Source organism: Lynx rufus, unplaced genomic scaffold, assembly GCF_022079265.1.
Source record: "Lynx rufus isolate CCGP_SWC_20201006 ecotype Redwood Valley unplaced genomic scaffold, mLynRuf1.p SCAF_1, whole genome shotgun sequence".
NCBI lineage: Eukaryota > Metazoa > Chordata > Mammalia > Carnivora > Felidae > Lynx > Lynx rufus.
In genome coordinates this window covers 152,993,389-153,007,569 of record NW_025814823.1, presented here as the reverse complement: position 1 = coordinate 153,007,569, position 14,181 = coordinate 152,993,389, and the positions used below count along the sequence as shown (strand labels likewise).

The 14,181-nt window shown below is 36.4% G+C and overlaps 1 protein-coding gene across 1 annotated transcript in view; it reads right to left on the bottom strand.

Annotated features, from left to right (window-relative positions):
* The window catches only part of ADGRV1 (adhesion G protein-coupled receptor V1), a 543,587-nt gene that overhangs the window by 500,438 nt on the left and 28,968 nt on the right, over positions 1-14,181 (bottom strand). The window contains exons 6-10 of the mRNA XM_047076463.1: positions 13,153-13,266; positions 10,524-11,089; positions 9,705-9,975; positions 8,736-9,065; positions 1,788-1,964 (exon numbers count right to left, since the gene is read on the bottom strand). Of these exons, the coding sequence (XP_046932419.1) occupies positions 1,788-1,964; positions 8,736-9,065; positions 9,705-9,975; positions 10,524-11,089; positions 13,153-13,266 (1,458 nt within the window). The remainder of the gene's footprint in view (positions 1-1,787; positions 1,965-8,735; positions 9,066-9,704; positions 9,976-10,523; positions 11,090-13,152; positions 13,267-14,181) is intronic.

Sequence of the window (14,181 nt, the reverse complement as noted above, 5' to 3'; positions counted from 1 at the left end):
AGAACAATCTGCCTGAAGAATACATTTCCACTGCAGTTTCTCTGAAAAAAGAATTAACGTAACATCACAATATAAACTGAAAAATGAGCTTTTGTAAGTAAAACTAGAAAATTATGTGAGAGGCATCCTAAAATGATGAGGGCAAAAATACACCGTAATACCATAAATAAATGTTTCTAACCCACACAATAAATGCAGTAGAAACAAAATCAGATACTCAAATCATAATTCTGGGTTACTCTGGACAAGTTACTTAACCTCCCTGACCTCAATTTCCACAAGTGAAATGAAGCTAGAGTTTCCCTATTTTGTAAGTTTGTGGAGAGGATTAGAGTGCCTCTCCATTGTAGGATCTAAATAAAGGATATTATAATAATTCTGAAACAAATTATATTTGGTAGTTTTAAGTGTAGTATATTTCAAATATACATAATAAAAGGATAAATTATAGACAATGATAAAGTTTTTTCAAATAAAGAATATAAATGAACACTTAATGGTAGATATGCCATTTTTTAAGCCCCTAAAAAAGGTACTTTCTTTGTTCTTTGCTTTTTTAATACATCTCATCTTGAAAAATGGAAGATATTTTCCTCACTAACCATTCTGGTAATTTGACTAGCAATAGTCAGGGCTGGAGACTAGGGAGCAAAATAAGATATTTAGGGAAGACAAAAAAAATTAACAGAGGGCTGAGCCTTTTAATCACCCTGAAGAATGGGTGTGGCCTGGGCTACAGATGAAACACAGAGAAACAGAACCAAGGGAAATTTCCACCCTTTCTGTTTCCCAGAAGGAGAAGAATTCAGGTTCATAAAGCCCAAAATTTTCCCTCAAAACTTACTTCTCTCAAGGGAAAAATATGAAATGGTACAATGACAGATGAATGAAAGAAAGCAATCCACTCTTTAATTTTTTTTTTTCGTTTTTAGAAGGAAACAGAGTATTAAGAAAAAATATAAAAAATCACAACCATCTTAAAAAATTAGCTTCTCTGCCTATTTATAGAATGAAATATACAAACAAAGGAAGTTGCAGACACCCCATTTTGACATGAGGCTTTGATAACAAAAACAGTTATCTTCTTTTCTGATCTGAACCCCAAACTACTTTAAATCAAACAGAAGTGTGAGAGACTTGGAAAGGGTCTCAGGGATAGACTGTGACTCAGAAAATGGTAAAGCTGAAGGTTAGAGCCATCCCTGGATAGATGGCAGGAAAATTCAATTAGGGTAGGGAGCAGGTAGGGGTGCTGAATATATGAGTATGCTTTTGTGTGTGCGCATACACAAAAATTTACCCATATATATAATATAAAATTCCTAGGATTTGGCATTCCACTACTTTACCACCATCACTTCCATCACCAAGCAGAGAACCCAAGGCAGCCACCCCAGTCCTGCCCCAGGAGGCAAACATAAGGAATGCTAAGAAATGGAACAGGCCAAGGATACCTGAGGTACACATGACTTGGCAACAAAAAAATATATTTGGCTATCACTCTGTCAAATGTCATAGCGCTACCTAAAAGTAGCCACGTCAAAATACTCAATTCTGGCCATGAGCGATTAATTCTAATTTTATTTTTTCAAATATGGCAAAAGATGATGGAAAATCACATCCTCATCAGTTATTTATATCAAATGACATATTGAAGACTTGCTGTAAATGCTGGTGCTTTTCAAGATCTGTTGCTTTTGTATGTTAATACTAAAAAAAAAAAAAATAGTGTCTGTGCATTATCTCAAGACTCATTAGGCCCCATCAATGAGAACAAGCCTACTTACCACTTCAGCAGCAGAATCTTCTGGTTCATGCAAAATGATTGGAAGGTTGCTAATGAAGCCAATTTCTCCATTTGCAATGTCCGGAGTAACCGCTAAAGAAATATTTTGGATTTTCCCAAATCTAGGACTTATAGGTGGGATTGGGGGAATTATGTTCACCAACTCCACAGTTTCCAACTATAATAAACAAAGAAACAAACACAATGAAAAATTTTAAAGAACAGAAATTTTTAAATTGAAAAAAAAAAGTCATAATAGCACGGGGCACCAAAGTAAATATGGCTAAAGTTCACAAATAAACTTGGCAATTTCACCTCCTCTTTCATTCACCATCCTATTTCAATCTCCTGCACTGGCTTCTTGGGCTCTTTTTGCTCTTCAGTTATTATTCCCCAAGGTTCTTCCTAAGCCCTTTATCTTATAATTTCATACACTCTCCTTAAAAATCCCTAGATCTCTCCTTCAAATTCTAAATCTTTATAATCAACTGTCACAGGACATCATCTAAATGTCACACAGACACCTTATAGACGGAATGTCCAAAATAGAAATCAGTATCTGTTCCATGTCCCGTCACCACTAACATCACCAACACTGCCATCTTCTTTACCTCCTTATCACTTATACCCAACTATCTTGACTTTAAAGCCAAATAGAGTTGCCCATATCTCATTCTTCTCTTCCACTCACCACACCTGCAATCAGTCACCCACTCCCCCTTCCCTGACAGAGAAAATTCAGTATCAGAAGATCATTCAGAACTCCAAATGTAACTTAACATGTCTTTCTGTTCAAAGAAAAACAGCCTATGTATAACACAAATTACCCCTGTATGTACTTAATGAACATGGCCACTAGAATAACTTTCATGGTGTTCTTCTCATCTAGAATGGCCTCTCATCATCTCACAAGTCCAAAGTGTACCTACTCTTAAACACCAGTTAAATCTCCCTCTCTTTCCAGAAGATTTCCTGGTATCTACAGTCATCTTTATTCTATCTCTTTCTGAATTTCTATTAACCTCACTAAACTTAGAACTTTATCATAAATTTCACATGTTTCTTGCTCATCATTTTATGCACTCCAGACTTTTACTTTCCAGCAAAGTCCTTGTGAGTCTGTGGTCTTCTCAGCCTTTTCCCAGCCATGACATAGACCCAAAACTGCAGCTGAGACACAGTAAATGTTTGTCGACTCATCCCTCCAACACAGGATGAGCTCTATAGGAATCTTGGTATATTACAAACCTTCAACATCTTAATATTCTAACTTTCCAAAATTCAGCTGATCAACCCATGCAGTGTTCACTTGAGAAGTATAGCAACAGACAATCACTACAAGACTGGAAAAATCATAGAGATTTTAAGTTGAAAAGCAATTTTGAACTTAGTAAGACATTATGGACCTCCCACTCTATAGAGCCCTCTGTTAGGCTTTGTAATGTGGAAACGATGAGAGTAAGTACCACCAGAAGAGACTTGCAATTTAAGATGATTTTCCACAAGTGGACAGGACTAATTCTGATCCGACATACAACCTCACATTTTATGATAAACAATATATATTTTATAGAGCAAAAGTAAACGCCTTTTTTAAATGTCATACATTTTGTTTTAAAAATCACATACAGGAAGACAAAGATAGGAAAAATTCCATATTTGGTAAATAAGTCATTTGAGTAAAAGAAAACAAAGAAATCAAATTGACCAATTCTCCCGCAAATATGGTATGTAGACTAATTCAAGTAAAATAGAACATGTAAGTATACTGCATTTACTTTATAAAATAAATACAATGTAAAGGTAAACAGTAAAAGCCACATAACTGTCATTCTTTCTAGAGAAAAGGATTATATATGTGCACATATAAATTACTATTTATCTTAAAAAATATCACAAAGAAGAAACACATAAAATTTGTATATTTGAATCACATATAAATATAAGTGCATTGCTTGAAGGCAAAGATGTTTCTAAAATATATGGCCATGTGTGAGTCAGCATGTGTTTGTAAATGAACAATCTCATTCCCATACGCTCAGAAAGAGCTAAACTAATAATACTGTTTATATCAAGAAAAAAAACTCAATGTATTTTTCCTTCAAAACTTTCTAAAAAGAAGGAAAATAAGTCATAGCTTACATTTATCAAAAAAGCTACAGAATTCATTCTAAATATAATATTTTTGAAAACACAAAGAAAGAAGATATAGAAGGCTATGAAATGAACTGATCCAAAGGAAAATGCTAATTTTCCAAGGCTTATTTCCTAGTCTCTAAGCCTTTTTGTCTGGGTTCCTTAAGCATCTGCTAAATCAAACTGCCCCATTCACAAAGAGTCGTTCTTTGCTTTCAGATGGTTTGCAACTGGGACAGCACATTAGCAAACCCTAAGCCTGCCAAAAGTTGTATCTCAGACTAATGTACTCAGCTGAGAGGGTTGGTGAAGAATGAGGAGCTCATGTCTCAGATTCTCCTTTCTTCACTTTCATTCAACTTTCCACACAGAGTCTGATGCCTCCTATTCTTGAGTTGCTCATCCATTATGTACTATACAAACTATACAACCTTCTAATTTCCACCAGCCTTCCACAACCTACAGCTGTTTTGAACCTTGAGGAATTGTGTCCGTGACTAATAATGTCTCTTTCGCCCTATAGTGTTAAATTAACTGTCTGTGCTGTAAGACCTTTTGTTTTTTAACTGAATACAGAAGAGATAAAGAATTGAGTCTGGAATTAGTGGTGCAAACAGATTTCTAAACTGGCATCACCAAAATTCAGACATTATACACTTCTTCAAGCTTTTCCTTACTTTTCAAGTATCATCAAGAAAGGAAATTCTGTCATGTTCGTATGGAAAGATGAAAAATAGCTTGGATAATATCTGATCCAGAGAACGTTCTGAATAAGCTTTTGCTTACAAAGAGATTTTCTGCAGGTACTTGGATAGAGATATTGGATATTTTCAAAAGACTAAAAGCTTACTAATATTGGCACAGACCCTATATAGATATAGGGTCTATATCACAGTAAAAAACTAGTTTTGAGGAAGCATGAGGAAAAAAATCAGAAAGCTAAAAAGGGCACAGAAAAGTTGTCTACGACTCAAGATCAACTTTACTGCATCATCAGTCCCAAACTGAACTCCTGCCACTACACTATTACCATGATGCCAGGAGGACCAGGCCTCCATGAAAGCAAAAGTAACTGTGTAAAACTTCTGCTCATTTCACTTGGGATAATAATTCGGTTCACGTATCATTTGTGCCCTGTGCAAGACTGGGGGCAAACAGAGGGAGAACTGAATACTGACATACACTGAAACATATGTTATGAATTTAAATGTTTGTGTTCCCCCAGAATTCACATATTGAAAACCTAATCCCCAGTGAGATGGCATTTGGAAATGGGACCTTTGGGAGATAAGTGGGTCATGGAGTAGAGTTCTTGTGAGATTAATGACCCTATATGAAGGGACATCAAAGAGCTTGTTTCCTCTCTCTCTGTCCACTATGTGAGGACACAGCAATAAGACACTATTAGTCTGCAAACCAGGAAGAGTGCTCTCACCAGACGCTCACCATGCCCAGCACCCTGATCTCCAACTTCCCAGACTCCAGTACTGGGAGACATTTATTTAAAATAAATGTCTGCTGTTTAAGCCACCTAGTCTACGGTATCCTTTACAGAAGCCTAAGACAATGTCTATTAATAAGAAAGCTCTGAATCCAGACAACAACAGCAGAGAAGGCAAAGGACAGAGTTCACCCCAAAAGTGAAAAAAAACCTCCATTAAATTATGAAATTCTTCTTGAGAGGTTATTATCGCCCAGAGACTCTTGAAAACTCCTAACTTGGGAAAATGCTGCCCTAAGCGCAAGCTGGTGAAGTCAGTATGTATTTCAATCTATTAGGACCAATTTTAAAAAGTTGTGACAGGGGCGCCTGGGTGGCTCAGTCGGTTAAGCGGCTGACTTCGGCTCAGGTCACGATCTCACGGTCTGTGAGTTTGAGCCCCGCGTCAGGCTCTGTGCTGACAGCTCAGAGCCTGGAGCCTGTTTCGGATTCTGTGTCTCCCTTTCTCTGACCCTCCCCCATTCATGCTCTGTCTCTCTCTGTCTCAAAAATAAATAAACGTTAAAAAAATATTAAAAAAAAAAGTTGTGACATTTTTTATAAGGCCAAACTCACAGCTTTCTAAATGTATCTCTAAATGTGTTCTAGTAGCCGCATTCTTGTCACTTTAACTTCTTGTTCATCAGGGCCAGGGCCACAGGCTCAACCATGCACTCAATCCACTTCACAGATCCAGACCCCTCCCCGCAATCTGGCCAGTCATATCACAAAAGCATCCCACAAGCCAAGGGGAGGCAGATACAACTGTATATAAGGCCATATTCTCCTCACCCATCACTCCAAGAGAAATTCATGGGTGCTCTGAAGAATGCATTATCCTCATAGACAGAAGTATGCACCACATCATAAGTACTCCATTTTGAGGGGACATAAAATAATAATAATAATAATAATAATACAGATAAACAGGCAGACTCTCATACCACTAGTGACAAAATTTCTAGGAATAGTGCCAAAAGGTCTCCCTCTGGGTACACATATTACAAAGAGGCATCCTCTATATACTGATAAATCATATATCTCCATAACAGGTAACCTAGACCTCTCCACCAGGAATCCTCAAGAAATACACAAACAATGGGGTGCTTGGCTGACTTAGTTGCAGGAGTGTCCGACTCTTGGTTTCAGCTCAGGTCATGATCCTAGGGTCCTGGGATCAAGCCCCAAAATGGGCTATGCACTGAGCGTGTAGCCTGCTTAAGATTCTCTCTCTCTCCATGTGCCCCTCTACCCTGCTCGCATGCATTCTCTCTCTAAAATAAAAAATAATAATTATTTTTTTTTAATTTTTTTTTAACGTTTATTTATTTTTGGGACAGAGAGAGACAGAGCATGAATTGGGGAGGGGCAGAGAGAGAGAGGGAGACACAGAATCGGAAGCAGGCTCCAGGCTCTGAGCCATCAGCCCAGAGCCTGATGCGGGGCTCGAACTCACGGACCACGAGATCGTGACCTGAGCTGAAGTCGGACGCTTAACCAACTGAGCCACCCAGGCGCCCCTAATTTTAAAAAGAAATACACAAATGGGACAAGCATGAGCAGTGGCCCAGCTTTAAAAAAAAAAAAAAGGACAAAAGTCTTCAGAATAAAAGAGCTATCCCACCAAGTGCTAATAAGCAAGGTGGGACACAACCCTGCAGAATTCAGAACACCAAAAACATTTTAAAAAGCCTTCAGAGATAATGAGCAAGTTACCTAAAAAGGTAAATAATGTCTTTCCCCTCAAATTTCTCATCAACAACTGTGGAAGCTAAAAGACAATACTTTCCGAGTGCTGAAGAAAAAATTATTTTAATCTAAAAATTTCTACCAAGCCAAATTATCAATGTTGAGTTTGAGATTTTGTTTTCAGCTGCTCAAAGACTCAAAAGTTTACCTTGCATATTCCTTTTGTGCACATGTATTTGAGGAAGATATACTACAACAAAACTAAAACACAATTCAAGAAGGAAAAGGCAAGAGATCAGGAAAATTCAGGAGCTCAGTAAAACCCATCCCAAGTAGCAGGTGTGAAGCAAGCATAAAAAGCAGTTAATATGGCTAATCTCACCATCCAACATATAAGACAACTGGAAGCTATAACATGGTAAGGATGGCATATAGGAAGACAGCAATTACTAATACCAGAGAAAGCAACAATAAACCACAAAACAAACTCTAGGCAAAAATATGAAACCAGTTTAAATGTGCATGATTCAAAAAAAATTAATGGAATATGCTATTTCATTTGATATATATTTTGGTTAGCAAAATGTGTGGTGACACGGGATTATAAACTCTTTATCCATCCATTCATACTATCTAATTCTGTATTAAATTTATTTACATAACCAAAATTTGATAAGCACCAATTTTATTGCTAATTTTCAGATGCAACCAAAACCAAATGCATGGAAAATGAGCCACAGTATCACAAATGAGTGCAGATTTTTAAATTTTGGCAATAAGGGGCGCCTGGGTGGCTCAGTCAGTTAAACATCCAACTTGAGCGAAGGTCATGATCTTGCAGTTCGGGAGTTCAAGCCCCACATCAGGCTCTGTGCTGACAGCTCAGAGCCTGGAACCTGCTTCAAATTCTGTCACTCTCTCTGCTCCTCCCCAGCTCGTGCTCTGTCTGCCTGTCTCTCTCTCTCAAAACTAAACATTAAAATAAATAAAATTTTGGCAATAAAATAGTATTTTGGCTAATAAAAGTTAAGAAATAAAAAAAAAAAACACAACATGGAAGAATATGTTATGGGGCCCTAACTTCTTATTATTAAAGAGATGAAAAGCCAGAGATTGTATCTATAGTTAACAGACAAAAGAATCAGATTTCAGTATATTATTTAAAAATATCTACACAATTTTTCTCATATTGCTTTTTTATTTCTGGAATGCCTTCCCTGCAGCAGCCATCATGAAAAACAGTATTTATCCTACAAATCCCATTCCTATGTCACATTAGCCCAAATCAACTCCAAAGAATGGCAGATCTCTCACTCTATCTCCCCACTCCCTGGCCCTTCTTCATTAAACAATCTGTGTTACTCCATTGTGTCACCCATTATATTCTGACCTGCATTTCAAGTTGGTGTACTTTCATTATCACTTGATTACAATATTAACTTTAGTAGGATCCGTGTTTTATTCATCCTTATATGGCTTGGGAACAGACACAGTCTCTCTTTGGACCCCCTCAACAAAATTTAGTAACCAATGGTAGAATCTAAACCACAAATAAGGGCAAGGTAATGTTCAGTTAACTCTCTCACAGAGACAAGTACACGTGCAGGTTAGCCAAAGTTTAAACTGTTTTAATCATTAAAATACCTTTACTAGAAAGTGGGCCCCATTTTGAAGGAATGCATCATTTCTTATTGGTAATTTTGTAGTAACTTGGGTTTTCTGCTCTGGAAAAATGAGGTTATTTCTCCTGGATGTATTTAAGATGCCATCTTTTGCTCGCAAAGGGTCTACAGCTCCAGCAGGAATATAAAGTGCAGAATAAAACATGTTCACATCTCCTTTGGTTCCTCCTAGTCTTGTAAAACTCAGGGATAAATATCGTTCACCCGGGCTGCTTTCAATCTTCTGGTGTTCCATAGGAAAAAATATTATTAGGCCATAAACATCATCACTATCCTGAATGTAGAACAAAAGCTGCAGATAAAAATAAAATATTAAAGTACAGAATTCTCACGTCTGACAATACCAAACTATTTCTTTTCTAGGCTATTCTGATTTTTAGTATTTATTTACAGATCATGTCTAAAGATGGTCACTTTTTATATGTAACAGAGTAAAATATGAATCAAAAACAGATCTGAGGGGCACCTGGGTAGTTCAGTCGGTTAAAAGTCTGAATTCAGCTCAAGTCATTATCTCGTGGTTTGTTGAGTTTGAGCCCCACATTGGGCTCTGTGCTGACAGCTCAGAGCCTGGAGTCTGCTTCAGATTCTGTGTCTCCCTCTCTCTCTGCCCCTCTCCCACTCACAATTTGTCTCTCTCAAAAATAAATAAACATTAAAAAGAATTTAAAAAAATAGATTTGATGACCTTACTAATGTACTGTTCATAGGATCTTTTTGAAGAGTGAACTTCTTATTTACAGAAGAGACAATCTTGAGCGAAAGAAACAAATGTCATTTCCAAAACCAGTGTTTCTCCTGTTGTATCAAACTAAACATAAAAGTGATTTGTGCATCAAACTAAGCATAAAAGTGATTTGTGTGACCAAATTCTTTGGCTCCTCTGTAACACAGAAATATTCACAGAAGTAAAACATAACAAGTGATCTACCTCTGCTGGTTCGCTCACTTCTGCACCTCCTCTTATAGTATGAGGCAGAATCCGAAGTAGATAAGCTTCTGCCTCTTCTGGAAAATCATCATTAATGATAGTAAGAGGAATTGATGCCAACATCTGCCCTTGTGCAAAATGGAGAACTCCGGAACTTGGTCTGATATCTGCTATTACCGGTGAAGCATCACTGCTATTCCGTGTCAATTCCCAGTTCACAGAAATATTGCCATGGGTGCCACCATTCCTAACCACTGTAATGTCTTCAAATCTAGAGTTTTAAAAGAAATATATAAGGTCACATATTATACTATGTTTCCCTTAGCTAGGTTTTTCAATGTCAAACTGGCCATCAGATATTAGTAAAAGCAGAATCCTTATCACAAAGAATGAATGTTTTTAATATGAGGGAGTAGATATGTAGATGTGTCCTCGGAATTTATCATAATGTGAATTCACTTGCATATTTAAATTACTCTGAAAATAAGAAAAAACAGCAAAACCATGGTGAAGAAATGGCACAGTTTGGCACTATGTCCAACACCACAAATACTAAATCTTGGAATAATATATTCAAATAACGTATTATTTTAAAATAATAAAATAGGGGCGCCTACGTCAGTTAAGCATCTGATTCCAGCTCAGGTCATGATCTCACAGTTCATGGGTTCGATCCCCACATCAGTCTGTCTGCTGTCAGCACAAAACCCACTTCAGATCTTCTGTCCCTCTTCTTCTATGCCCTTCCCCCCTACCTTTCAAAAATTAAAAACATTTAAAAAATAAAATAAGTGTAGCAAGGTTTAAAATCAACCATACCTTGATGTTGTATCTTCATCAATTACCACTGTCCTTTCAAACAAGATACTGTTGAATGAGAGGACTCCATAAGGTTTGTCGTTTGGCTTAATTGTGACTTGCACAGTAGAAGGGCCTAAGAGCACAGCATCTCCCTGCAAGGTATCTTTTAATAATACAACATGAAATGATTCAGCAATCTCTGGAATGGTGTCATCAACTATGTGAAATTTTAGGTGTGATTCATGAATAAAAGGTGGAAAAACAATAGTTGTGGTTGGCTGAAGATCAATGAAATCTAAGTCCTGCTGGGCATGTGCTGTTGAATTCCCGGTTATAACAACATAACTGATTGAAACTTCGTATTCATCAGATCCAATCAGATTCCCACTGTCATCTTTCCCACGAACCACTGGAATTATGAGTATGTGATCTTCCTCGGGTACCAAATAAACACTTTGAATGAATCTCACGGGACTATCATTTTTCTTAATGATTATCTCAACTGAGCTCCTAGAGATGTTGATCTCAGCTCCTCCTTCTACACTTTTCAGTTGAATCAAAAATATTTCATCATTTTCTGGTACCTGTCAAAAAAATATAAACAGGAGCAAAAATATCAATAGCCAAAACATCTGCAAAGAAACCAAAGTATACAAAGTCACTATGTTTCAATACAAACATAGAAACAGAAATATTTTAACTGAGGGTGGAAACAGAGAGGCCTGTTTAATAGCTATATATTAAAATATTTTCCTAAGTTAAATAATATATTTTAGATAGGTAAAGAAAAGTTCATAAAGCAATTGTCTGGACAAGTATTAAAGTATAGGTATATGTCTTTAACTTTGACCAATCTCTACATAATGCTAATGATATGACAGTAAAACTGGACATAAAATTTAACTAGTTTTATCAGAGTAGTAGAATCAAAAGCAGCATTGTGGTAATCTAATAATAAATATAAGAATATCTAAGAAGCTGGAATAATATTATAGATACATAATATCTAAGAATCTGGAAAACTACATTAAACATCACATACAAATGGTTAGTTTTCAACCATGTGAATTATTCTTGCTTCTCTCTAAATGGTTTCTAATTCAAGAGGTAAATGTACGAGACCAATCATGATTTCCAAAATACACATCATGCCTCTCTGGAGAACAAGTTCTAAGAGTCACTACCATGCAAATGTTCACCTGGTTAAAGTGAAACTTTTTTTTGCAACTGCACAGAAATCCTAGGGATTTCTTCTTCAGTATACTGCTTGAGCTTTTTCTATAAATTCTACATGATGGTTTGATATACATACACATATTTGAATGATTGCCAAGATCCAAAGAATTCACACATCCATCACCTCACATAGTTGACTCTTATAGGCGCGTGGCTGAACACTTACGATCTACTCTCAGCAACTTTCAAACATACAACACTTTTTATTAACTGTAGGTACCATGATGTACATTATCCTCAGAAGATGATCTTTTAGGTTTATAGTTAAAACGTATAATTAATCATTGCCCTAAATTATAACCTTTCCAAGGATCTAAAAACCAAAGGTTTTTATTAGTTTACATAACCAGATCAACTAGAGTTATCAATGCTAATACCACTTCACTTTTTTCAAGGAGAGAGTTTCTAATTATATCTTCTAATTCATTTGTTTTTATACTCTTAGGATTTGCTGTGATTTGGTTTCTTGATTTTTTTTTTTTTTTGGAAAGTAGAAGCATGGTTATAAATTCCCAGCTATTCTCTCTTCTTTTTTCTGACAATACTAAGATTGTTTCATTAAAAGTTATGTTTTCTCAATCGTGTCTCAGCTTTTTGGCTAAGATCAAGTGTAAAAGTTATGTTTTCTCTCATTTAGCTCACGGAGATATCCTTGCACATTATTGTTCAAAATCAATTCTCTCCCTAGTTAAGTTAGCTATCTCATTTATCTCAATCCTTGGTAGCTTCGATGTGAAATGTAAAAATAACTAAAGCTTTCCCATGAAGGTGAACATTTAAAATATCCAAACAAGGGGTGCCTGGGTGGCTCAGTCAGTTAAGTGTCTGACTTTGGCTCAGGTTATGATCTCACAGTTTGTGGGTTTGAACCCCACGTCCAGAGCCTGGAGCCTGCTTCGGATTCTGTCTCCCTCTCTCGTGCTCTGTCTCACTCTGTGTCTAAATAAATATTTTAAAAAATTTTTTAATTAAAAAAAATTTTAATTAAAATATCTAAACAAAAGGATATCAATTACAGAATTTTCTTTGCTTTTATAGTAAAATACTTATGCTGGGTAGGTAGGACTATACGTACTCAAAACTGCAATCACTAACAAAAAACAATCATCAAGGTTTACCAAATACTTAAGTTACTGTATTACGTGTGGTTGTCAGTTATATTCAGGTTCATCAGCTTTTATATACACAATTATGAAATAAATAAGGTAAATATTTACCAGATATCCACCAAAATGGCTATTTATAGCTAAAGTATACACTAACTAGTTAGTACAATACACTAGCTTTACATAGGACTAAGTTCTTGAATAATTTCAAATACTGAACACAATTTAATGCTTGACATAATGTTCTAACATGTCTAGACTGCAGACAGAATCTCTGTCCCATTGAAGCATTTATATTATCTCACCTCATCGTCAAGTACTGTCAAGTTATAAACTACTGTTGCTCTGCCAGGGGGAAAGGTGACATTTCCTTTAACTGGGCTCAAATCTTCCTCAGGTGGATTTGGGCCACCCTCTACCTGAAAAGAAACACATAGTACCATCCATAAATGCAAAATATTTCACTAGAGTAAGAAAGCATTATTGTGATGTTAAATGACAAAAATCTGGTTTTTACTTAAAAATGTTTTATAAGAAGAATTATAGAAAACTGTATATAAGTTTGCCCTTGTAATTAATAGTCAAGGCCTGTAATTATAGATATGGACTATAATCACATTAAACTACATGATTTCTTTTTTTTTTTTTTTTTTCAACGTTTATTTATTTTTGGGACAGAGAGAGACAGAGCATGAACGGGGGAGGGGCAGAGAGAGAGGGAGACACAGCATCGGAAACAGGCTCCAGGCTCTGAGCCATCAGCCCAGAGCCTGACGCGGGGCTCGAACTCACGGACCGCGAGATCGTGACCTGGCTGAAGTCGGACGCTTAACCGACTGCGCCACCCAGGCGCCCCTAAACTACATGATTTCTAAGAGTTTTCTCTTTTTTATTTTTTCAAGCCATTATATTAAACCTGAGAAAAAATGTATTCTTCCATGAGAGGAAGGTATTCAAAATTGGTAAATTCTCTTAAGTCATAGAATCACATGGCAATTCCACCAGTGACTGTTTAACACTGGGCAAGTATTCAGCAACTCCAAGCAGCACTTTCCCCATCTTTAAAATAATCATAATAACATACTAACAGACTAGATATAAAGATGTAATAAAATCATTCCTTTTGAAAAGTACTTAAGTACTCTGTGCCTGACCTCTTTTAGGTGCTAAGGATACAACAGTGAACAGGTAAACTCCTTACCCACAAGGACCTAACATTTAATGAAAGGAAAAACTGATAAAGAAATACATATTTTTCAGATGATAAGTATTATGGAGAAAAAAAACTAAGAAGGGCACGAGGGAGACTGAATTCTGAGAAGAGATGCTGTTTA